Here is a 26,204-nt window from a genome sequence, read left to right on the forward strand (position 1 = left end):
GTGTATCAAATACTTGTTCTCCCCACTGTAAGTGAATAAATTCACTTCTGCTTACCTAAGGACTACTCCTCTAGATGATGCATCATGGGTGATTAACATTTTTATTTAAAAACTGGTTGGAGTTTTTACAGGAGCTTGAAAGTGTTGAGACACATCCACAGAGTGTTTTTATAAATATTATAGTTTAATGTAAACGTAAACTAGTATTCAATTTTTATGATTTATGGAAAAACTAAAGCAACATATTTTGTTGTTAGTTTTTTCTACAATGAAATTGTCACCAGATCTCAACCCAATTGAACACATTCTAGAGCGGTGCCTGAGACAGCGTTTTCCACCACCATCATCAACAAAACACCAAATTATGGAATTTTTCATGGAAGAATGGTGTCGCATCCCTCCAATAGAGTTCCAGACACTAGTAGAATATTTGCCAAGGTGTATTGAAGCAACGCCCTGTTTCCTTTATTTTGGCAGTTACCTGTATTTATTAAGCAAAACACCCAAGAAAACAACACTGCATCAGGCAATGTAAATAAATAGCCTATCCTTTGCTCTACATGACAAGCTTCATTAAAATGTTGAATTAACTACTTAGTGGTGAAATGGCACTGTCTAGGTTACTGTTGAATGAAAGAGGAAAATGAAGAGAACGGTTTCTTTTTTTTTTTGGTCTTTAAAATGAGGCAAATCTTTTCCCAAATGATATTTGTTTGAGCGTGTAGGAGGAAAGGCGGACACCTACTCTCAATTATATCATCCCTCTTTCCACTGGGAACTCATTCACTCACTGGCATGAGCTTGTACTTGAAGGTTACAGGTATGCCTGGACATGACTTTTGCACATTCACTGTGTAAGGTTCAGGTAATATGATAGTTGTGACTATTCAAACCTATGAATTATTCCCTCCACAGACTGGATAAAGTCTTGCAGGATTCTATATATGAGTTTTTTTTTTATCCAACCAAGATTATGGTGACAACAACATTATGACCTGTGGCAGAGGGAACAGCAAAATATAGCTTGTTGTATTGTGTGTAGTGCCTTAACCTTAAGTAGCATCCTGTATAGAGAAAGCTACCTGTCTGTCCGAAGAACCACTGCTATGAGCAGTGTACCTTCAGAACGCCGTCACAAGACCACCAGGTTTTCAGCCCTTGTTTTAGAGAGTATGCCCCAGGGTTCAGATTGTGAAAGGAGAACCATGAGGGAGTGGTTGATTAGATACTGGCAGGTAATAACGCTGCTTGTGTGGGCATAATAACATGTCTAGTTACCCAAGCCACTCACCTTCCTGCTGGGTGACCTCTCTCTCTCACACAATGTGCTAAATTGACCTTTGAAATAATAATAATGATGTGGTCCTTGGGAGCAATACAGCAGATTAGTGAATTCCATAGCTTCAGGTGTGATGAATAATTCAGTTTGTTAACAATATGTACGGAATTACACATTATTCCTCAGGGTGGTTACAAATTGAGAAACCCCAGTGCAATCATAATTTAAATAGACAGCACTATTAATAATATGCTTTCAAGCCAGATATACTGTCAGCCCAACCTGTACAGTCATGGGAATCAGTGATTTTCAACTGCCAATGGATTTGCCAAGTCATCTTAATGGTCTGATACATAGTACATTAGTTTGTCTCTTGCTAAAAACAGTTTCTTTTTTTCTTACAGTTACAGAGAAAGAGGTGCAACAGTGGTAAGTACATCCTTTTAAATGACCCTCCAAATCTCCTTCTCCTGCTCTACCCTTTTTTTACCCCTCTACTCCCAAAACTCAGATTCTTCTAACCTATGCATTGCCCCTAGTCCTCAAATAGACTCAAATAGAACTGTAGCTGCCCATGTGGGTGAGATGAGTCACTGAGTGACTGAGTCACCTGCAACATGTGCTGTCTACTACATTTGGCAGATGTTCTTGTGTTCATGCCAGGTGCACCAGGGGCCAGCTAAAGGCTGACTGCAGTCTACAGGGTCACTGTGACTGGTCTGAACCTGGAGAGTAGGTCTGCTGCTCTGGGGGCTGAGAGCAGTGACTAGGGTGTGAGCTGGCTGGGCTGGTGGCTAGGAGCTTCCTGAGTTGTTGACTCATGTCTGACTGATGCTCCAACTCTGCAGCTGGGTATTAAGGCTTTTCTACAGAGGGAGTATTTCACTTTATATAGCCCTCTGATTAAATCCTCAATTTGATAGATCTTTGACACACAGATATTGCTTCTGAGGTGAAATCCATGGGAAAAGTATTTAAGTAGGCTAGTTCTACTGCAAAGTTAATTTCTCACACATTGCCTTGGAGACAGATGAGTTCTGAAAATAGAATGACTTTGAAGCCTGATAATAGTGAGACAGAGGGAATTTCGGAGTCTGCCTGCTAACACTGATACAAACACCTCCGTGATCTAATCCCTGTGCCTCCCGGGGCTATTTTCAAGAGGGACTTCTGATAACAAAACAAAATCGCAAGGTGCAAAGAGCATTCTACACTCTTTTGTGTTACTATAGCTCATAGCATTCCCTCCGTGAGATTGTGGGTGTATCACCAGATTGCACCTTAAATGTGTTTCAGAGAGGGTAGCCGTATTACCATGTATTGCTCTCTGGCCTCCCTCTACTCTCAGACTGCACATAACCTACTGGCTTTGTGATTAAATAGGCCTACATGAACACATACACCTCTCAAACCAGCCAGGTCACAGATTTCCTACAGAGTCAGGGATTGGTGATATTGTTGATGAAGTCAAATCAAAGTTTATTGGTCGCATGCACAGTTTAGCAGATTGTCACGAATACGCAGGGAGTCAGGAAGCAGGTGCAGAAGGGGAGTTTAATAACAATGATGAAAGGCAAATTAACAAAACAGGAGATGCGTACTGAACATGAAAGCAAACCAATACTGCCTGATGACTGAGGCTACTGAGGGCCAAATAAAGGGAGAGTAATCAAGGTGATGATGAAGTCCAGGTGTGCATAATGATGGGGAGCAGGTGTGTGTAAGGATGGTTGCCAGCACCGGGGTTAGTAGACCGGCGACGTCGAGCGCTGGAGTAGGCGTGACATGTTATAGCGGGAGCAGCAAAATGCTTGTTACTAGCTCCTAACAATGCAGTAAAATGTCAAACAAGTACACATATAATAACAATTTTAAATAAAAACTAACGATCACCCCAATTAAATATAATATATACTGAGTGTACAAAACATTATGAACACCTGCTCTTTCCATGACAGACTGACCAGGTGAATCCAGGTAAAAGCTATGATCCCTTATTGATGTCACTTGTTAAATCCACTTTAATCAGTGTAGATGAAGGGGAGGAAAAAGGTTAAAGAAGGATTTTTAAGCCTTGAGACAATTGAGACRTGGATTGTGTATGTGTGCCATTCAGAGGGTGAATGGGCAAGACAAAAGATTTAAGTGCCTTTGAACGGGGTATGGTAGCAGGCACTGGTTTGTGTCAAGAACTGCAACGCTGCTGGGTTTTTCACGCTCAACAGTTTCCAGTGTGTATCAAGAATGGTCCGCCACTCAAAGGACATCCAGCCAACTTGACACAGCTATGGGAAGCATTGGAGTCAACATGGGCCAGCATCTCTATGGAACGCTTGAGACACCTTGTAGAGGCCATGCCCCGATGAATTGAGGCTGTTCTGAGGGAAAAAAGGGGGGTGCAAGTCAATATTAGGAAGGTGTTATTGTTTTGTACACTCACTGTATATTTTATATATTTTTATTTTACCTTTATTTAACTAGGCAAGTCAGTTAAGAACAAATTCTTATTTTCAATGACGTGAAAATAATGGACATCAAAGTCCATTTGATGTCACAAAGCTATCCAGTACTTTCAGAATATCCTCTCCTGTTATCCTGGTTTCCAGTGGTTTGCAGAAGAGGATGTCTTTCTTAATTAACCCCCCATAAACGTAACGGACATATACCAGGAGCTGTGCCAGGCCCGCCACATCTGTTGACTCATCCAGCTGTAACGCATAGAATTCACTGGCTTGTATGCGAAGCAGTAATTGTTTMAAAACATCTCCWGCCATGTCACTGATGCGTCATGAAAGTGTTGTTTGATGAAGATATTGTCTGTATAGTTTTTTTGGCCTTTTCCCCCTGCATTGTCCCAGCCATATCTGCGGCAGCAGGAATAATTAAGTCCTCCACAATAGTGTGGAGCTTGCCTGTTCTAGCCACTCGGTAGCTCACCATATAAGACACTTCTAGCCTTCTTATTAATGGTATCTGTTGCTTTTATACATGTCTTACTACTCGAAAGTCGTTTTAATTCTCGCTCAAAAAACTCCTGTGGCTTATTTTTCAAATTGTCATGTTTTGCTTCTAAGTGTCTGCACAGGAGTGAAGGTTTCATCGAGTTGTGAGATAGTACCTTTGCACATATAACACACTGTGGCTGAGGAAAAGCACTACTCCCAATATACACTACCGTTCAAAAGTTTGGGGTCACTTAGAAATGCCCTTGTTTTTGAAAGAAAAGCATTTTTTGTCTATTAAAATAACATCAAACTGATCAGAAATGCAGTGTAGACATTGTTAATGTTGTAAATGACTATTGTAGCTGGAAACGGCAGATTTTTTTTATCTACATAGGTGTACAGAGGCCTATAACCTGTGGGTACATGTACCCCCCAGTTTGGGAATACCGGATTTAAAATATTGTGTGCTACAATGTAAGGCTGCTTGTTTCCAACATTAGGACTGTTTTACTCAGGAAATGTAGTCTGCTGAACTGTTTTGTTTCCTTGCCACAATACCTCTTGAGTATCACGATACTGGTATTGTGACAACCCTAAAACATATACTTTATTGAAGTTTTAACAGGTTAGAAAAAAAAATACCCAATTATGGTCTCCCCATCATCATTGACACAAAAAAGGGTGTTGCTAATATTGGACATTTGTGCTGTACTGTATTATTAGTAAACTCCTCATTGTGGATGTGTTGAGTGCTTGGTCTCTCTGCATTTCATGAATCTGTGAACACATATAGAACAGTGACTGTGTGTTACCTCCCCATCGACGACCGTTCSTGAGCAGGCAAGTGGTGAGGCTGGAGGTGAGGTATTTGCTAGCGCCCCATTGATGAGCATAGCAGCATAGATCAGCTCCTAGCCCCTTATCAAAGATACTGGTCAGTCGCACACACACAGAGCACTGATTACATTATCAATATTGGTTATGATTAGCCTGGTGAAACCAACCTTATCGATGTGATCACCTTTCTATTTCACTTCAGATATCATCAAATGTGAAGTGAAATAGAATGGTGAACACAGCGATCAGGCTGGTTCCACCAGACTATGTCATGCCCTAAACATTATATGCATCTAAGAAGTCGTAAATAAGCAACAAATAATGTCAGTTTACATAAATTATGTTTCACAAATGTATCAAAGTGCTGAAGTGGCTTACCTTCTGTATTTGTACAAATGATGAGCCTGTAAAAGCTGTTTCCGCTGACAGGTGAAGGTTGCTGGCCGCATACTTGCCAAAATGTGGCTGACTGTTCCATTCATAGGAATGCTTACCGTGAGGACATGTCTTCATGATGGTGATGAGGGCCCCCTTTCTGGTCTTCTCTATGCTGCATGTTTGGCAGCAAACTGGACATCTCACAAACAACTGCAGAAGACAATCTTATGAGGTGGTGGCAAATTGCATTTTGTTCTAAAGGACAAAGCTTTTTGCTAATGCACTTCACAACCAAAATGACTCGATCAGTTGTATATGCTTGGCTGGGGAATTAGCCTACTAGTTTATCAAGCCAGGTATTTTTCAATGCAACTTTTCACATAAACATTATCTGTTGTTGTTAATGAAGCCGTCTGTGTTATCAGGGCAGTAACTCGGGTCACTATCAGAGGCCTCATGTCATGTCCTTTTCATAGGAGTTGAGGGAGACTGATGTCAAAAACTACTTTTTCCCCAAAACACTTGAGAATGCTGTCTCTGATCAACTTTTTTGTTATCTCTCTCAGAACAATCTTCTTGACCCTAACCAGTCAAGGTGGGTCACTCAACAGAGATTGCTCTTCTCTGCATCACGGAGACTCTCCGCACTGCCAAAGCTGACTCTCTCTCCTCTGTTCTCATCCTCCTAGACCTATCCGCTGCCTTCGACACCATGAACCATCAGATCCTCCTCTCCACCCTCTCATGGCTGGGCTTCTCAGGCTCTGCACACTTTTTGGATTGCATCCTACCTGGCAGGCCGCTCCGACCAGGTGACGTGGAGAAGATCTGTGTCTGCACCACAGACTCTCACTATTGGTGTTCCCCAGGACTTGGTTCTAGGCCCTCTCCTCTTCGCTTTATACACCAAGTAACTCGTTTCCATCATTTACTCACATGGTCTCTCCTGCGGGTGACACTCAACTACTTTTCTCCTTCCCCTCTTCTGACACCCATGGCAACATGCATCACTGCGTGCCTGGCAGATATCTCAGCTTGGATGTCGCCCCCACCACCTCAAGCTTTACCTCAACAAGACAGAGCTGCTCTTCCTCTCAGGGAAGGCCTGCCCGCTAAAAGTCCTCTCCATCACGGTTGACAACTCCACAGTGTCGCCCTTCCAGAGTGCAAAGAACCTTGGCTTGACCCTGGACAACACCCTGTCTATCTCTGCAAACATCAAAGCAGTGACTCGCTCCTGCAGGTTCATGCTCTACAACATCCGTAGAGTACGACCCTACATCACACAGGAAGCGGAGCAGGTCTTAATCCAGGCACTTGTCATCTCCCGTCTGGGCTACTGCAACTCGCTGTTGACTAGGCTCTCCGCTTGTGTCATCAAACCTCTGCAACTTATCCAGAACACTGCAAGTCCGCCTGATTTTCAACCTTCCCATGTTCTCCCATGTCACCTCGCTCCSCGCACACTCCACTGGCTTCCWGKAGAATCTCGCATCCACTAAAATACCATGGTGCATGCCTACAGAGCAGCAAGAGGAACTGCCCTGCCCTACCTTCAGGCTATGCTCAAACCTTACACCCAAAACCAATCACTCTGCTCTGCCACCTCTGGTCTCTTGGCCCTCCACCCCTACAGGAGGGCAGCTCCTGCTCAGCTCTTTTCTGTCTTGGCAATCCAATGGTGGAACCAGCTTCCCGCTGAAGCTAGGACAGCAGAGTCCCTGCCCATCTTCTGAAATCACCTGAAACCCTACCTCTTCAAATAGTGTCTTAAATAATACCCCTCCTTACCTCGAACCCCCCCCCCAAAAAAAATAAATCAATAAAATATAATTCCTGAAGCAACATTTGCAGTTGACTGCTCCCTTTCTAGCTCTGACTTTGCTGAGAACTACTTTATTGGGGAAAAGTGTACTTACTATGCATGTGATATGTGGTTGTTCCACCTAGTTGTCTTAAGATGAATGCACTAGCTGTAAGTCACTCTGGATAAGAGAGCCTGCTAAATGACTAAAATGAAACAATGGAGGTGTCACAAGGGTACTTGTGTCGCATTACACTTTTATTCTGAACTTTTGCCTGACAAGCTGTGAAAATTGCAAGTAAACAGTGAATTAAAATATTTTGTTAGGTCGCTAAACCATTCGGGTTCCCGAGTGACGCTGCGGTCTAATGTACTGCATCTCAGTGCTAGAGGCGTCACTACAGACCCTGGTTCGATTCCAGTCTGTATCACAACCGGCCATGATTGGGAGTCCCATAGGGCGGCTCACAATTGGCCCAGCGCTGTCCTGGTTAGTGTTCGGCCCGGGGTAGGCCGTCATTGTAAATAAGAATTTGTTCTTACTGACTTGCCTAGTTAAATAACAGTTTAAAAAAAATTGCAATCACATTGCTGGACATKTTACGATACCCACCTTTTCTCCTTCTGGTAGGTCCCGGCATCCGTTCATGACCAGGGGATCAGTCTGGCACCCAACTGTGCACTTTGTCTAACAGAAAAACAGGGTCAACAATTGTCATCATCCCTCAATTATAAACATAGCTCGAGAAATAACAATCTTGTTTGGAAGCTAATTCTATGCTTTTGTTAGGAGAATGAAGTTCTCATGTCCTTTAACCAATTCAATTAAATGACTCCGTCTGCTATATCAGGATTTGTAGGATACTGATAGAAATAAAAACAGACAGAGGCCCAGTCTACAATAGTCAAATGTTTATTTACGGGAACGTTCTGCCTATCATTTCCTGTACATTGGTCTATATACCTCACATTTCATCATAAATGTCCCTCCTCCTCTCAGAAACAATGACAATATAGTTCACAAGTCTTCTTCTCATGCATTGTCTGCCACTTGTTATACAATCTACTACAAGCCCAAGGTCTCTCCCCTCCCTGGGTGGGGACAGAATGTCCTGTAAGGAACACAGTAGTAGAGCTTGTCTGTCGATAGCTCCTCTTATCTCATACATTGTCTCACAATTGCACCCTGCTTACATACTAAAAAGGAACAAAAAGTCATTTTTTGTACACACATCAGATTTATAGATGTATGATTCTAATAAATTTCATACAATCATACAATGACAGGGTAGTTTTAGTTATAGTTCTACGTTAAATGTATACATCATTTAGTCATTATTCATAAAAATCCCATAACAGCTTTACAGATGTTGACTGATTGGCTCCAGATTGGATTCGATTCAGGCCGGTGACACCATACAACCTACTGTGACATGTTTTGTCCAGCCCTGGGTTGGTTTGAGTTGGTTGCTGCTAGTTAGTACACTGCTGTAGTCAGACATGAGTTGTTAGCTAGTACTACCATAGGTCCATCCAATATTTATTTGTGTCCTAGTCATGGGTTGCACCTTGGAGGCTAATGTGACTGTTTCATCTAAATTACATTAATTTACAGTGGCATGGAAATACGATGACATTGCTAGTAGGCAAATAGGCAAATAATTAGTAGCAAATAACTTTGCCATATAGCTAGCAATGCTAATGTTAGCTAGCTAAAAAAAATGGTGGTCCCTTCAATCTTAGTTGGCTGGCTAAAGTTATATTGCATCTAAAGTCAATCTGGCGACATCACAATCATGACAAAACGTTGTCCTACTAATTATATGCCTTGTTTTGAAATGGTATCGTGTTTCCAAGCCAAATCCGAGTTGTATTGAGGTAGGCTAACGTTATCTAGCTAACAGTGATAATGATTATCAAATATACATAACCGGCAGTCTATGGCCTASCTAGTTACTACCGGTATACTCACCACTGGGCTCCTTTCGCAGAGCATGCAAACCATTTGGATGTGCATCCTGCTGGAAGCATGCATTGCATAGTTAATCTGTATAGGGCTTTTCAGTCTAAAACATCTGTGATCCTTTGAACGCATTGGGGCGATGAAACAACGGAGCCACATTGAATGAAGGGAAGCGAAGTGGGCAGAGGGGCGATTTGCACGTGGAGCTTGGCAAAAGAGGGCATGATTTGTTTACATAATTGTAATCCAAACCCAACCTACTTCTACTTGTTGTGACGCACTGAGGTTCCAAACTCCGTTTCAGACAAGACTGACTTTATGACCAAAATTATCCTCTTTACACTTTGTAGTCAATATTGACACTAGAATACATGTTTCTGACTCAAATTGATGCCTCAGGCCGTTTTCAAAGGGATTAGTTGGTGTTTAGGGGCAGCAGCTCTTTAAGCAATTTGAAGCACACAGGGAATTGGGTCATTTCCTCTGCCATGCAATGCTATAACACAGTCAACTAATCTCAAAGCAAAATAATGATGGAGCTGCCTGATTATTCTGTTTTTATTTTTCTAGTAAATTAGTGAATGAAAGATAAATAGTTGCATACATCTTACCCCCAGGCTAGATCTAGCTATACAACATATGATGATTTACTGTAGCCTATAGCACTTTGTAAATGCTGCCTTTCCCTATCCGTCTCACGTGCCAGGTCTTTAACATTATTTCATCTGCCTTGGCTTTGTGTCAAAACCTGATCCTTGTACGAGAGAGAGAAGTCAGTGCCTCGTGAGCCAGTCAATCAGTGTGTTGATGCTCTACCCTCTCTGATAGGGTCAGGGAGCAAGGGCTCATCCACATCCCTGTCCACACGCAGCAGAAAGACAACGCTCGGCTGGCTGCTTCAGCACGTGGCTACAGAGTCAGCCAGTCTCAGGGGCTGCCTGGGTGCACTGGGGCAGAATAACACCCTGGCTGTGCACTCCATCCAAGTCAGTCAGCCTTCCATCCATTCTTTTACATAAAACGTTGCATGACTCCTCAATGGAAGATCAGCCGCAATCACCATGGTTGAGTGTGAAAGATGAGAGGCAATTTAAACAGGGGAAATGCAAGATGGTGTGTAATTAGTGGAGAAGCCACGGACAGACATAGAATAAATAGCAAGGTTAGATAAATAGACTCTTAAACACGACCCTAGGGACCACATTGACTAGGGTTTCACTCTTTTGGCATAGAGGAACTACATCACTGCCTAAGTCGATAAGAAAAAAAATAATACATCTGGGGGCTCTCCCAAAGAATCTCGAGGCAGACATGCCAGAATGCCGCGATTGAAAATCAAAGTTTGCAAGCAAAGCCTTTGCAGTGGTTTTAGTTAAGGTAGTTGATGCAAACTAGCCACTTGCGAAATGCACACATTAAAAATAACCTCTCCATCTTGCTAGCTACTATTTAGTATTTTGTTCAAGCAGATAAAGTAGTGACGTAGTTCCTGTATGCCTAAAGAGTCCGTCATTGAAACCAGACCCTAGTCACTGTGTTGCCTACGGTCGGGTTTTTGAAACTCTTAGATAAATGCTGGTACTGTTAAATGTCTCCTTCATATTGATCAATGCTAATCTATTCAGGGGGAAATGTCATTAGCATGCTTAGTGCTCACCTGCAATCAATAACACAGGGACATAGCCAAGTATCCCTGCCAACTGGACAACAACAAGGGAAAATAGCTAAATAGCCTTGTCCACAACACTGTTTATAGCCATCCACCATGATGACAGATTACAGCGTGTTGGTAGAAAGCTGCCAGTCATGTAAAGTATATCCCCAGGTTGCCTCACTAACTATGACATAAAGTCACTGGTCTACTGGTTTAGGCTATTTTCATGTGAGTAAGCACAATTATCCTGAAAGGCCTGGGAGCTAGGCTACATGTCCATGCACAACTGCACATATGCTAGTGAGTTAGCCAGGGTCACATCAAACTAGAGAAAGATGCTTCACATTTATTTAGATTGGGATCATTCTGCCCAATTACTAGTCAATGGTTACTAAGCAACTGATTGAATCTAAAGGCCTGTTTGTTTTTGCACTAGCCTGTTTTTGCATGAGTCCCCCAATGAATATACAGTACTGAAACGATTTCCCTCTCACAGAGACAATGGGAATTTCACAAATGAGTCAGACAAAATCAATTTCACTTGAAATGGGTCATATTGAGATTATGATGTGCTTTGTATTACCTGCCCGCTGAACGGCAATTAGACTTGATTCCTCATTGTTCTTCAATGGGCTTTCGTTTCCTCTGCATATCTCCACATCCGGATATGCAAATAGGAGGATTATGGCCTTCTCTTCAAAATTTTCTCAGCCCATCTTTAGAGATTCTCTGTGCACGTCTGTCCTATTCTAGGTTATGCAGGAGTGTGTTTTATCTGCGAGGCAGATTAAAAGTATGAGTTTCAGAGTGAGGAGCCAAAGGAAGGAGTGAGTGTAGGGAGGATCTGTCCTTGCTTCATTCTTCATTCCTCTCAGTCTGGCCTTCATTACAGCAGATCCTCATCAGGACCCGTCTGTGTCTGTTGTCAATCACACAGAGACATGGGAAGTTATGGGAACTCACAAAAGACCTGTCTACCTCTGAACATGACTGTCTAACACTGGGTCAGACGTCATGTGGATGCACATTTTAGTCCACCAAACTGATAATACCCCCATGCTTTAACCAGAGAGCGATGGAGAGAGAAATATACACTTATCTCGTTAAACTAGCCTGCCCATCTCTGATTCCTTCTTCGAATCTCCCTCTCCGTCTCCCTCTCTGTACAGACCCATTAAAGGCTTGTTATTTTACTATAACACTGTTTCTTTATTGAGTTGTACAACGAGACTGTCTACCTTTGAGTGACGAGGCTTGAAATTGGTTCTATAAATAGCTGTGGTGTTATGTCATTCTGGACATATCATCTCATCTCTAGAGGCTAGAAGCTCACAGATTGATTGATAATTTATGCACATTATCAAAAGACAAGAAAGTAATTTGATTTTAATTAAACTCCCTCTGCCTATTATATTTGATTAGAGACATTATCTTATCTGATAGCAAGATAAATAGCTTTGGGTTAAACCTTTTTATACAACATGCTGTTTTAAACTAGATCAATGCTGCTTGCCTGTGAAGAGCTGTGTCTGAAGCTCAGTGTTATTGAACAATTTCATATTATATTCAATAGGCTAATTGTATCCCTATCATGTTAACTTTCTCTTGTGTTCTCTTTGCCTTCCTCTCTTATCATTATCATCATCATCATCTCCTGCAGGTACAAAGGCTTTATAAAGGACTGTCCAAGTGGTCAGCTGGATGCTGTGGGCTTTCAAAAGATCTACAAGCAGTTCTTCCCTTTTGGTGACCCCACCAAGTTTGCTTCTTTTGTCTTCAACGTCTTTGATGAAAACAAGGTTTAAATGTTTTTATTATTTGTACCTCCATACAATTACATGTGCTTTTTCTGTGATTTTAATGACATTTTCAGTCRCTGTCATGTTAGGGGAGTAAATGCTTACATACTGTATAGTAAAAAGGTTTAGGATGCTGTTTCTGGTAGATGGGTGAGATTACTCTGTGATGATCTAACAGTTTCCAGTCTCTGTGGTGCCTTGAGGGTCATAGCACTGTGTAACGGTCTCTAATCAGAAGTGGAATCTGAGCGCAGAAAGGGTCCCTTTTGTGGGATCAATCAGAGGTGAGATGGGTTGACAAAGCACATGTCAGAGATTCCTGGAAATGAGAGGGAAATGGACTTTGAACAAAGGTTTTTGTGATTCACAACAAGGCATTGCAATTCTTGTTTCATCCCCATGGTCTGTAGGCTTTGAGAGGAACCCCAAACGTTGTGTGTGTGTGTGGCTTGTTAATGAAACATGCTAGCGCAGCCTGGCATTATGTTATCAATATTCAATATTAATCATTCATAAAGCAGCATCCTCGTTTAGTTATCAAGGTCATCTGTTGTGTTGTTAAGAGCAGCCCGCAGGCAGGCTGGTCGATGACCCCTGGCGGCCATAGCCACACACTGGTTCGGATGTTTCTTTATGAGTTTAATTTGTGCTAAGCACCCTGTAGTTAGAGAGAATGCATTGGTTCTAATAGTATTTGTAATCAGTGTAATTTTTCAGTTCAATGTCTGTTTTACAACAGCTGGCTGGCCGGCTGGTCCCTTGTCTGGTGGAGATAGAATCAGTCTGAGAGTCTGTAAAATGCTGTTAGATCCCATATCTCTCCTTTAGCTGGCCTGGCTCAGGTCTGGGGTATATAACCTAGGATGTAATTTTGCCTACAACAATATCTCATGAAAATCAGAAAAGGTCTACTGGTATCTTGAAAATAAATATTTTGTTCCCCTCTTCTCACTATCATGTAGTAGCAGGCATTGCTGTGTATTGTATGTAATCACAAGCGCATACATTTACATTACATTTAAGTCATTTAGCTGACGCTCTTATCCAGAGCGACTTACAAATTGGAAAGTTCATACATATCCATCCTGGTCCCCCCGTGGGGAATGAACCCACAACCCTGGCGTTGCAAGCGCCATGCTCTACCAACTGAGCCACACGGGACCACAGTCAGGATGCTCGCTGCATTTTGGCCAAGTTTTGGCAAATATCAAACAGCTGATTGTTTCGCAATTTTCCAAAATACAATCACGGGAAAAACAAAGTTTGGAAAAGCAAATGGTTTCTGTTGCAAATAGTAGATTCTAATCCGTCTGTAAAGTTGAAAGAAACAGATCTAGGCTTCACAAGCAGTGACGATGAGGATCACCCCAGACGCTCAGAGGCCAGCTCCTCCCAAGATTTTTTAGATCAGGAAGAGAAGTCACGCAGGTTCCTCAACAAGAGAGGGAGAGGACGCGGAAGAGGCCAACACGGAGGGGGAGGAAGAAATCAAGACTATCCAACCACACGGAGCAGGACCAGAACAAGACTGTGATCAACATTTCTGGAGAACCTCTTTCTGATGATTGCATAAGGGTCTTGTCTAAAGGACTGTCCTTTGCCCCCACATATTCAACTAATGAATTTAATACAAAGATTGACCTATTTAGTTTCTACAGGAATCTACATCTGAAGGCCTAGTACAAGCAAAACATCTCTCCAACTACAGACGCCAGTGTCTCAGGTCAGGCAGTTTCTGTTCCCTCAAAAACACCTTTTAAGCCCAAGTCTTGTTTTTGTCCCATCGTCCAGAATGCCACACTAAATACATTTGCCAAGAAAGTGAATTTTGATGTGGAGAATCTGTTTAAGGGTAAAATTGACTCCAACCAAACACRACGTAATCTTTCTRAGACAGAGMGGGATGCAGTTGAATCATTGTCCAAAAATGAACAGATTGTGGTTAAAAAAGCAGACAAAGGTGGTGCTACAGTAGTGTGGAGTAAAGACAAATATGTGACAGAAGCCTACCGTCAATTAGACAATGATGAATTCTACCAATCTCTTACCTTCAACYCTACAGAGGACCTAAAAACTGAATTGAAAGGGATCCTCACAGAAGCTAAGGAGAATGGCTACATTTCAGACAATGAGTTCAAATTTCTTTTCAATGGCAGTCTGCGTATGGCTTCTTTTTACCTTCTTCCAAAAGTCCACAAAAATCTTGAAAATCCCCCAGGCAGACCAGTCATTAGTGGTAATGAAAGTCTGACAGAACCCATCTCTAAGTACATTGATTACTTTATTAAGCCTTTTCTGACGTCACTCCCAGCCTATCTTCAAGATACCACAGATGTGTTGAACAAAATGTAAGGAATTGAACAATATAGGTACAGCTTCCTTTTTAGTCACCATGGATGTGGAGTCTCTATACACCACCATTGAGCATGAACAAGGTTTGGCAGCTATGCACCATTTCTTGAGTACCCGGCCTGAAACTGAGATGCCTCCTACAGAATTCATTGTCTCATTGACTGAATGGACTCTTAATCATAASATCTTTATCTTTCAGGACCGTATTTTTAAACAGGTCAAAGGATGTGCCATGGGAGCTTGCTACAGCCCTTCCTACGCTAGTTTGTACTTGGGTAAATGGGAAAATGACTTCATTTTGGATCCTTCTAATAACCATTTCTTTGACCGGATTATATGGTGGGGACGCTATATTGATGATGTTTGCCTGTTTTGGTCTGGCTCAGAAGATGAACTTATTTCCTTCCACCAATACCTTAACAGCATTAACCCTAATATCAAACTAACTATGGAGTACAGCAAGGATAACATTCATTTTTTGGACCTCGACATTAGTAAAAATGACAGGTTGTTTGCACACATCAATCTTTAGGAAGCCTACAGATGGGAATACCATTCTGAGGGCAGACAGCTTTCACCCCAAAAGGCTAAAAGAGAATATTCCATATGGCCAATTCCAAAGAGTCAATTTGCGATCAGGAAACAGACTACAGTGTCAAATCTGCTGAATTGGAGAATCGCTTCTTGRATCRGGGCTACAGCGTTCAGGTCCTGAAAGATGCAGRTATAAGGGCTGGATTACTTGACAGAGAGAACTTGTTGCGAAGGGGAGTGCCTCGTGATACATCAGAGAGAGTGTATTTTGTTACAAAATACAGCACTGAAGCAGAGAACATTAAAATAATAATTAAAAATAATTGGGTAATCATCCAAAGTGATACGCTACTACGCCAAGTCTTTCCTGAGCCACCAGTCATAAGCTTTAAGAGATGTCCTACCCTAAATGACAAATTAGTCCACAGTTATCTTCCGTGTGACTCTCAAAAAACTTGGCTTGACCACAAACCCAAGGGCTCTTTTAAATGTAACCAGTGCAACCATTGCAGTAATATTGCACAGAATAAGTATTTTGTTGACACAGCTTCCAAAATGGAGTATTACGTCAAGCATTTCATTAACTGTAAAACCACTCATGTCATCTATAGATTGGAATGTCCACAGTGCAAGGTGTTCTACATTGAACGGACAAAGAGACGCCTTCAAGACCGCTTAGCGGAACACAAGTACGCCATACGGGTAGGCAATGAAGACTACCCCATGACAAGGCACTACAAGTCCTTACACCATGGCAACCCTGCCTCCCTACAAGTTATGGGTATTGATCATATTCCCGCCTCTATTAGAAAAGGGGACCGTCTTAAACAGTTAAACCAAAGGGAAAGTTTTTGGATTTACAAACTACAGGCCACTAAATACCCTGGTTTAAATGAAGATATGGATTTCTCACCCTTCCTGTCGGGTTGTGATAGGTCCATTTGCTGTCATCTAGTGKACATTTTGCTCAATTGCCCTCAGCTATGTTTAGACTGTTGTTCATGTTTTGCTGTGTTCTAGTGTACTATGGAATATATTGMTTTCTTATTCTTGACACAAAATCCCTGCTGCAGTGTGTGCAAACCTGGTCAAGAACTACAGGAAACGTATGATCTCTGTAATTGCAAACAAAGGTTTCTGTACCAAATATTAAGTTCTGCTTTTCTGATGTATCAAATATTTATGTCATGCAATAAAATGCTAATTAATTACTTAAAAATCATACAATGTGATTTTCTGGATTTTTGTTTTAGATTCCGTCTCTCACAGTTGAAGTGTACCTATGATAAAAAATTACAGACCTCTACATGCTTTGTAAGTAGGAAACACTGCCGATTTTGCAGGTTATCAAATACTTGTTCTCCCCACTGTATATAGTGTACCTGGCAGCATGCATCCATCTTGCTAATGACCAGAGTTGACATGCTTTAGCCTCGGGAGATCCAGGTGCAGAGCAGAAATAGCAGCAGACATGAAGCACAAGTCTGCCCCACTTTTCAGCAGTAGACCAAACAAACTGTTTTGGGGAGTTAGTGTGAAAGAAGATATTTGTCTTGTGTCTAAACCCCCCCCCCCCTCTCTCTCTCTCTCTCTCTCTCTCTCTCTCTCTCTCTCTCTCTCTGTTAGGACGGACACATAGAGTTTTCAGAGTTCATCCAAGCCCTGTCGGTGACTTCGCGGGGGACACTGGATGAGAAGCTCAGATGTAAGGAGAGATGACCCCTTCACATCAGGCAGTGCACCTTGACATTTCAGTGACAGGACCTGAGTCTTTGTGATCGTATTGTTATGCATGTACAGAACAAAAAGACTGACATGCTCAGAAGACTGACAGGCTCTTACTACAAATAAGAGATTTTTAAGTATTGTTTTCCACTGTTCAATGGTGTTGCCTACGATGTGGGCACTGGGTTTGGATTACCTTTAGAAAATATTTGGGAGAAATAGTTCTGACTCTGTGGGGGTTCATTCTATCTCAAAACCCGCATCCCACCCCACTCCCCCACATACAGCCACTCATGTTTAATACCTTAGTAAAAGGTCAAGGCTACATACATTCATCCATCCCCGTCTACCTGTATACACAATCCCAAAACAACTTCATTTACAATCAGTACTGGGCCTTCAMCTTCTGTTTTTTTGCTGTATTTAGGGGCTTTCAAATTGTATGATCTTGATAACGATGGCTACGTCACACGAGATGAGATGTTAAACATCGTAGACGCCATATATCTGATGGTGGTAAGTTATACAATACCAAAATGTTCCAGTGTCAAAAAGGCTAATGGTAGAATTCACATACAGTATTTTACATTGACCTAAAATATTGCAAGACAATATATTTGCCTTTGTGTTCCAGGGGAACACTGTAGAGTTACCAGAAGAAGAGAATACACCTGAGAAGAGAGTGGACCGTATTTTTTCCATGATGGACAAGGTATACCTCTATTCCACAAATAAAACACTGTAGTAACCCAAAACCACCACCATGGGTTAAGATAGAATTATGTAACTATTTGATGGCCTCTGGTTTGTTGGTAGCTATTTTGCTCTTAGTTGTACAACTTATAGATCACTTTGTTTCTCAAGTCAGTGGCAGTACTATTGTAATGAGCTGACTAGCAACTCCACAGAAAATACCATGTATATTGTGTTCCTACTGTGTCCCTGTGCTGTAGTGCAGTGAGGCGGGCCGTCTAGAGTTTAGACCTCTTAGCCGTAGCCATCCCAGCATCACTAACAATTCCTGCAGTCTATAAACACCACAGATACCCCCTCCACCACCACAGCCCAGTGCTAATGCCCACTCAGCTCACTCAGGCCCTCCTCGTCCTTGGCTCAGTGAAAGATGAGATGGAGCCTGCTTGGGCATGTTTGTCAGTTCCATACCCAGTGCAAGGATCAGCCGATAGGACTGGCTTCAGAGCACAGCAGCAGTTGCTCAGTCATTTGTATGGGCGGAGGGAAGTGAGCTGACCATTCATGTGCACTGAACTAGATCAGCCAAGCCATGTAGAAAAGGCCCTGGTATATTACATTAATGGGGACGGAGTGGCGCAGAGGTCTAAGGCATTGCATCGCAGTGCTAGAGGCATCACTACAGACCCGGGTTCGATCCCGGGTTGTATGACAACCGGCCGTGATCGGGAGTCCCATAGGGCGGCGCGCAATTGGCCCATCGTCGTCCGGGTTAGGGGAGGGTTTGGCCGGGGTAGGCCGTCATTGTAAATAATAATTTGTTCTTAACTGACTTGCCTAGTTAAATAAAGGTTAAATAAAAACTAAAAACAATTACTCATGATTTGTTTGCCCCCTGCTGGTAAGATAGAGTAAAAGCGGCCTGATCTGCGATGGAGATGCTGTTCCGTTGTGCTATATCTTCTCCTGTGTTCTTATTCCAGAATGCTGATGGCAAGTTGACCCTGCAGGAGTTTCAGGAGGGTTCCAAGGCAGACCCCTCAATTGTGCAGGCACTGTCACTGTACGATGGGCTGGTATAGGGCCTAAAGTGTTTAAAGGTGAGTGGAGSAGTGATCATGCAGCATTGAATTCAATACTCCAGTGGTGGAAATGTCATAAGGTTGTACATACTGTATCATATAATCAAAATCATGTTTTATAATAAGAGAAACAAGGAATTGTGTGGTCAATTGATCTGTTTGAGGATGACAATGTGTGTTATTGAGAATACTACAGTTTACAAAGTGCATTATAGTGTAGAGGTCAGAGACTCGGTCTGAAAACAATGCAAAGCCGCCATTGTCAGACCACAGTTTGTCCTTATGCATTATTCAAGTGCCCTCTGCTGATTGCTGGCAATGAAACAGCCATGCAGTGCTCAGAGAGGAGAAAGGGCAGTTAGCTGGTCTATCCTCCCCTCTGTCTAATGTATTCCACAGCCCATTATTGCTRTAGCTGACAACCTGCTCAACATGGGATAGAGTGTGTTTCAGCTCAATATAGACACATATATGGGACAGCTTGGGTTTAAAGTAGCACTGCATTTACTTGTTAGTTCTGTGTCTCTTTTGTCAATAGGATCTTGCACTGTTTGTGTCCATGTCTGATTTCATTGTCACATTGAACTCAATGGTGATTATTATTACAGATTCGCAGATGAGTCGAACATAGTGCCATCACACCTGCTATGAGAAAAAAGCATCTACAAGCATCAACATCCCTCCATGCACCATCCAGAAGGAGATGTGTGGTGAGGAGAAGGGCAAGGACTTGTGTAATACTGCTGCTGTCAATTGCACATATTCATCTGCACTCTAAGCATTGAAAACAACTCTGAGCGCTCTGATATACAAAAATGTAAAATAAAAAAGGACAAGAGGGGAATATACACTGAACTTAYACATACAAGCAAGGCAGTTGTTTTTCCTTGTGGACTATACTGGAGGATACCCCTTGAGGTGTGTGTGAACTGTGAACGGCGCTCAACAGAGTCAGAGTGGTGTGACTGACACGTGGAGAGCTGTCACATGGCTACCTGAAAGACTACAGCAGGAGACATCAGCAGGCACTGATTGTTTTTGAGAGTGTTGAGGGAGATCAACTTATTTATAAATCCATGTATATAGGATATACTATAAATAGTCTTGTTATGTTGTGTTGCTTTGCTGCATTTGTTGGATTGCTGTTCATTAACATGAAATTAAGCTTAATCGTTTTTTAATCAAATTAATGGAATGCTTTTTTTCTTCCTGCTTCCTGCACAAACTTCTTCCTTAGTTATCTTTCATATTTTTATTTGAGGAATAAGTGGTCAGGGAGGGGCTTTCATTTGTAAGGCTTAATTTATTATGTTTGGGTTATGTGCCTCCTATTGTGTTGGATGTATGTGTCGTTTCCCATCAGCACTACTGTCCAGGCACTGTAATGTCTCAATGCCACATCCTGAATGACATGATCAAGCAACACAGTGTAATTCCTCACAGTTGACATATCTCAATTGAGGCTCATTATTTCCTTTGACGTAGTCTTACTCCACCCTGTGTATACACAAGGCTTCAGCTATTGAGAACAAACAGACATACATTCTCGTTGTAAAGCTTTTTGCAGGATGTGTGTTTGAGCCTGTCCTTTTTGTGTGTCCTGTGTGTTCAACAGAAGCCATAAATCCCAGCATGTGATGATGCCTTTCCCGTTCAGTCTCGGTCATTTCAATCTTAACATTAGGCATTTGTCAGCTTCACTGATTTAGCCTTACTCAAGTGATACAGATAATTTCCCCCTGTGCTGTCATTTACATTGAACAACACAGAGCACAGAGTAAAATGCATTTTAAAGCTGCAATATGTAACTTTTTGAACGACCCGACCAAATTCACATAGAAATGTGAGTTATAGACCTGTTATTCCCATTGAAATTAAGTCTAAGAAGCTGTAGACCTGTTCTATGTGCGCTATTTTTATGCTTCCCGTTCATAAATTTTGTTTTTGCATCTTTTACTTTTGGTTTTGTACACCATCTTCAAACACAGCGGTTTAGATGATATGATGATTCTCTACACTATACTTGCTTGTTTTGTTACATAAACTGAAATTAGGCGAACTATTACAATTTTAGCAACCAGGAAATGTCGGAGCGATTTCTGCATAGTGGACCTTTAAATGGCTGCCTTTACATTCTGTGTGATTGAAATTCTGTTTTTGTAAATTCAACCTCAAAGCTCTCTAAACTCAACTCGTTTCTGAAATGGTGTCTCGGTTCCCTCAAATACCCTTTGATTCAAAAGGGATACAGGAACAGAACTCAGCCAGAAAGTGGTTGAAGTAATTGTTCAATGGAGATTCAGACTTTTGTTCAACTTAAACATGAATTACCCTGTTATAATGAATTAAGGATTACATTGACTGTAACTTGTTCATTAAACAGTGCTTTAAGACAGTTCATACTGTAGATATGAGTAAAGACAGGCCTTAGTATTGCTTTCCACTTCAAATCCATAATCTACTGCTACACCATAGGTTCGCAGTGTAAGTTTTTATGTCCTGACCTAACTTCAAGTATTCCTACAGCAGACTAGCACACTTAGAAGAGACCATTAATAATTAGTGAGATTTTCTTGGTGTCTGATATGTGCCATCCCTGTGCAGTTGAAAAACCCATCGTGGCTGGGTAGAGGCTAGCCAGGCCCTCAGCAAGTTCCACTAGGCCATTAATCTGTTTAACATTGTCTGTCCATTCTTATCCTACTGGTCTGGATGCAGGAGATATAAGAGCCATTAGAACTGGAGTTACTACATGCCAAAGGAGGACCAAAGTGGGCCAAGCTCATACAGTAAGTCTAAATAATGACCTGGAAGGTTTAGGAGAACATTTCTTTATCATTGCAGTAAACATCTTTAAGTCATTGTGTCCTGGCATTGGTGTTGCAGCGGCATCCCATAAAAGGTATTTTTTCTCTTTGATATGCTTTTCTTGGGTAAGCAGAATTGTGGAATAGTAGACTGAAATCATGAAAAGTGTGACTCTAAAATCTCTGTCAATTTCTTGAAGAAAGGTTCAACCTGTCTCTGACACCAATGGTTCTTTTTTGGGGTCATTAAAATGTTTTCATTCTTGCAGACCCTTTCCTTCCTCTTGTATGGTTGCCTTCTCTCCTCGCCAAACGTCCGATATGCTGCATCAATCTCTTGGCTTGCATGGCTTGACACTTCTTTGTGCTCAAATAAAACTCAGTAAGAAATCTTAAAATAGATAAATCCCTGAGAGCGACTGCCTCACCATGTGATGTAATCGAAGTATCCGTTCTTATCAGGATCTGTAATCCGACGAGAAAGGGATGCTTGGCTTCCTCAGCCTTTCCTCTGAAGAAGCATCTGGCATTTCTGTCTCATGTCAAGCCACTGACTCCATTTATTCACCAGCGGGATATATTTATATAGATATTTATATATACATATATTTTGGTGTCTTTTTTTTCCAGAGACAACTAATCTCATGCTATTCTACACATTTTACAATGAGGCTGAGAGAATTTGTCACTTTAAAGCAAATTTCCTGCAATTCTACACATATTGCCATTGGGGCAGAGAGGAAAATATGCAGTTTTATACCGTAGCTAATTTCATACTATTCTATACATTTTGGAATGAGGCTGAGAGAATTTATCATTTTTAAAGCTAATTTCCTGCTATTCTACACATTTTTCAATGCTGCTGAGAGAAAAGGGTGCAGTTTTACAACTGATTTCCTGTAATTCTATTTTTTTTTTTTTACATGGCTTATGACGTGTTCATATCTTACCTGGGGAGGGGGGAGCAACCATAGAGATCCTATTAAATTACTAGAAGGGCTACGTTATAAACCTTCACATTTCCAAATGGGGTGAAAATGGCAGCCATATTGATCAGACAGAAATCCAAACCAGTCTAATTGGAATTAATGGCATTAGAGGCATACTCCTAATTTGTCTTGCGCAGGAAAATGAAACAAAGGCATGTGATGTATCAGAAATGGTGTAATTTAATTATTGTTAACCTACAATATTGTCATATAATCCTAAATACAGTTTATACAGGTTTTGTACACATTTTCTGTATAAATAGCCTATAAAATATATGTAAACATACCATAAATGTCTAAATGTTTTGTTTCTTGGAAAGCTGAGAGTGCTATTATATGATACAATACCAGTGCTTGTTGCATTTACAACATTTTAAATCCTATCAGCTACTGATTTCAGTCAGTGTATGGCTGTGGATTGATTGCATTGTTTGAATGGAATGTTGGCAAATTAGCAGTTAATTTGTCAAATTAAACGAATTATTCCTCTGGCTGGCTAGCAAGCTAACAAACATACAGTGCAGATACATTCTTCAAATTAATTATTTTACACACCATGGTTGACCAACTCCCTGATTATATTATAATATTTGTGTATTATTTTTTTGGGGGGGGGGTTGGGGGCCACAGAGCCTATGGAAGGTGCGTGATATGCCAGCTAAACATAAACACTGCTGTTATAATAAAGCTCAAGCCATTTCGACAATGCTGAATCGTGAAAACAATTCTTCTCCACTGTAAAATTGCTTAAAAGTTGAGCACAATTGCACCTCTAGCTTGGCATAAAGTTGACCGGATCCAGCCATGAGTACCCGGCCAGGAGAATGTGGACGGGGTTGGGCTGGAAGTGATAGCCGGGTCAAGTTACACAAATAAAATATGCTTGTTCCTACTCAGGACCCTTTTAACACCCATCCCTGCCCCCGTTCCGAGCGCTCAGCATACACTACCATTTCTCCAGAGGAGCTGCTTTCTTCAATCCGTCCAAACTTTGGTGCATGGATGTTACTCGGGACGAAMTAACGTGCTACACCATCTAGTCTAGATCTACATGTAGGCTATTTCAGTTGAGGCACAACATTTTTCAAAGATTTTTAGTTTGGTTGTCTTTGGCAATATTTCGATTTCTATAGATACATTTTTGTGGGGGATGCGCCAAAACGTATTTTTTTTTATGTGTTAGTGTTTTAACTGGTTTGTTACATTTATGAAATCAAACACAGATGCAGTAAATTGAGAATGACCGCTATTATGTTGAAGTGCCTTGTCTTGGCGCTCTTTATTTGCGGGCAMAAAGTCCTGACCGACCCGCGAGTTGAGGGTGGCCAGGAGCACATTGATTCCATGGACAGTGACAGCGCTTCAACCCTGGCATTTGTGTTCGATGTTACTGGCTCAATGTATGACGACCTCAAACAGGTGATAGATGGTGCCTCTCGGATCCTGGAAAAGACCCTCAACCGGAGGACAAGACCCATCAAAAACTTTGTCCTCGTGCCATTTCATGACCCAGGTAAAACAACTTTTGGAAAAGTTGCATAACCCTTATTRTTTCTTACAAGAGTAAGATATTTAGCATTTTTGAAAAAGACAAATGACAATAGGCCTACATTATTTACATTAAACAATTGACATTAAACAATAAGGCCTCAATCAGATCAAACATTAAAGGAACTGTCCAGTGTTTCTAGATTTCTATGAAATATGACATAATTAATTACAATAGGAAGTGATGGGCCAGCTCAACTTCTTCAGGAGCATGACATCATCCTCTGAGGAAATAGCAAGCATTTTTAAAACTTCTGTTTGAAATACAAATTTAAGGTGGGTTTTTTAAAACAGTTGATTTATTTATTTATGCTTTGGCCACAAATACAAGTATAGGATGAGTCCCCAAGCGCCCCTCTTCCACTCAACCTCTATGGGAAAGCTGGAGCTTGAAAAAAAGAGAGTGCCCTAATGGGGGAGGGTGTTTGAGCCCTGATGAGAAGCATATGCTGTCTGCTTGTGTGTAATTACCCCAATCACCCCCATCCACCCCTCCGGAAAGCCTACCAGCCCCAGTAACCAACCCTGGGTGGAAGGGCTGGAGGCTGAGAAGGGGATGGTGTGCTCGGCTAGCTACACTAACGCCACATATTTTATCTGTGTTTAATTTACTGTGCCCTTGGGTGACTTTATAAGCCTCCTAAGATTGCAAAGAAACAGGGTGACAAAGAGGCGTGACAGTGTCTATGTTGTATGGGCTCTTATGACTGAAGTGGGGACAAAGCCTTAAAAAGCCAGACAAAGAAATGACAGAGGGAGAGAGAGGAATCAATAAATACTCACCAGGTAGTCTGGCAGTCTGACATGTCCACGTATTATCAATGTCTAATAGTTATATTTGGTAAGCAATGGGATGGCAAAGCTTGAAGCACACACACAAACACACCCACACTGCCCCTAACCCAATCTACAGGCCTCTCCCTCACACTAGAGTGAAAAACTGTTCTATATGGCAAGCTATTCTATATGACAGTCAATATATTCTCTGTGTGTTGATTAATGTTTACTGCTCCATCGACCAGCCCCTGAAGGATTCCAAATAAGTGTCAGATCTTAGCAGGCTGTTATTAGTCACATTGGGGTCCACTGCAGTATGAGAGAAGTTCAGGTCACCCAACAGAGAGTGCTGACTTGAGCACTAAACACAACTAATGATTACTCAGTCATCATGGGCATTTTGAAGATGGCACAATATCACCACAGACATGCTATATTTAAGCAATAAGGCACAAGGGGGTGTGGTATATGGTGCTTGCCTACGGAGCTGTGAGGGGAACGGCACCTCCGTACCTTCAGGCTCTGATCAGGCCCTACACCCAAACAAGGGCACTGCGTTCATCCACCTCTGGCCTGCTCGCCTCCCTACCTCTGAGGAAGTACAGTTCCCGCTCAGCCCAGTCAAAACTGTTCGCTGCTCTGGCACCCCAATGGTGGAACAAACTCCTGCAGACGCCAGGTCAGCGGAGTCAATCACCACCTTCCGGAGACACCTGAAACCCCACCTCTTTAAGGAATACCTAGGATAGGATAAAGTAATCCTTCTAACCCCCCCTTAAAAGAGTTAGATGCACTATTGTAAAGTGTTGTTCCACTGGATATCATAAGGTGAATCACCAATTTGTAAGTCGCTCTGGATAAGAGCGTCTGCTAAATGACTTAAATGTAAATGTAAATGTAATGTATATGGCCAATATACCATGGCTAAGGGCTGTTCTTAAGCACGACACAACGCGGAGTGCCTGGATACAGCTGTTAGCCGTGGTATATTAGCCATATACCACAAACCCCYGGGGTACCTTATTGCTGTTATACACT

The 26,204-nt window shown here is 41.8% G+C and overlaps 2 protein-coding genes and 1 long non-coding RNA gene across 3 annotated transcripts in view; 2 read left to right on the plus strand and 1 right to left on the minus strand.

The window, feature by feature from the left end:
* Window positions 1–20,189, plus strand: part of LOC111957386 (neuronal calcium sensor 1) — a 28,997-nt gene extending 8,808 nt beyond the window's left edge. Inside the window, exons 3-9 of the mRNA XM_023978184.2 lie at window positions 1,684–1,708; window positions 12,521–12,659; window positions 17,172–17,250; window positions 17,698–17,786; window positions 17,905–17,982; window positions 18,947–19,063; window positions 19,654–20,189. Of these exons, the coding sequence (XP_023833952.1) occupies window positions 1,684–1,708; window positions 12,521–12,659; window positions 17,172–17,250; window positions 17,698–17,786; window positions 17,905–17,982; window positions 18,947–19,045 (509 nt within the window). The 3' untranslated portion in view covers window positions 19,046–19,063; window positions 19,654–20,189. The remainder of the gene's footprint in view (window positions 1–1,683; window positions 1,709–12,520; window positions 12,660–17,171; window positions 17,251–17,697; window positions 17,787–17,904; window positions 17,983–18,946; window positions 19,064–19,653) is intronic.
* Window positions 2,773–9,375, minus strand: LOC111957387 (uncharacterized). The gene is made up of 4 exons (XR_002876382.2): window positions 9,216–9,375; window positions 7,857–7,931; window positions 5,440–5,649; window positions 2,773–5,001 (listed from the first exon to the last, which is right to left on the minus strand). It is a non-coding gene; the product is annotated as an uncharacterized lncRNA (long non-coding RNA).
* A 3,586-nt stretch (window positions 20,190–23,775) lies between the features above and the next one.
* Window positions 23,776–26,204, plus strand: part of LOC111958140 (hemicentin-1-like) — a 76,307-nt gene continuing 73,878 nt past the window's right edge. The window contains exon 1 of the mRNA XM_023979324.2: window positions 23,776–24,354. Coding sequence (XP_023835092.1) covers window positions 24,081–24,354 — 274 coding nt within the window. The 5' untranslated portion in view covers window positions 23,776–24,080. The remainder of the gene's footprint in view (window positions 24,355–26,204) is intronic.

This window comes from Salvelinus sp. IW2-2015, linkage group LG33, assembly GCF_002910315.2.
Source record: "Salvelinus sp. IW2-2015 linkage group LG33, ASM291031v2, whole genome shotgun sequence".
NCBI lineage: Eukaryota > Metazoa > Chordata > Actinopteri > Salmoniformes > Salmonidae > Salvelinus > Salvelinus sp. IW2-2015.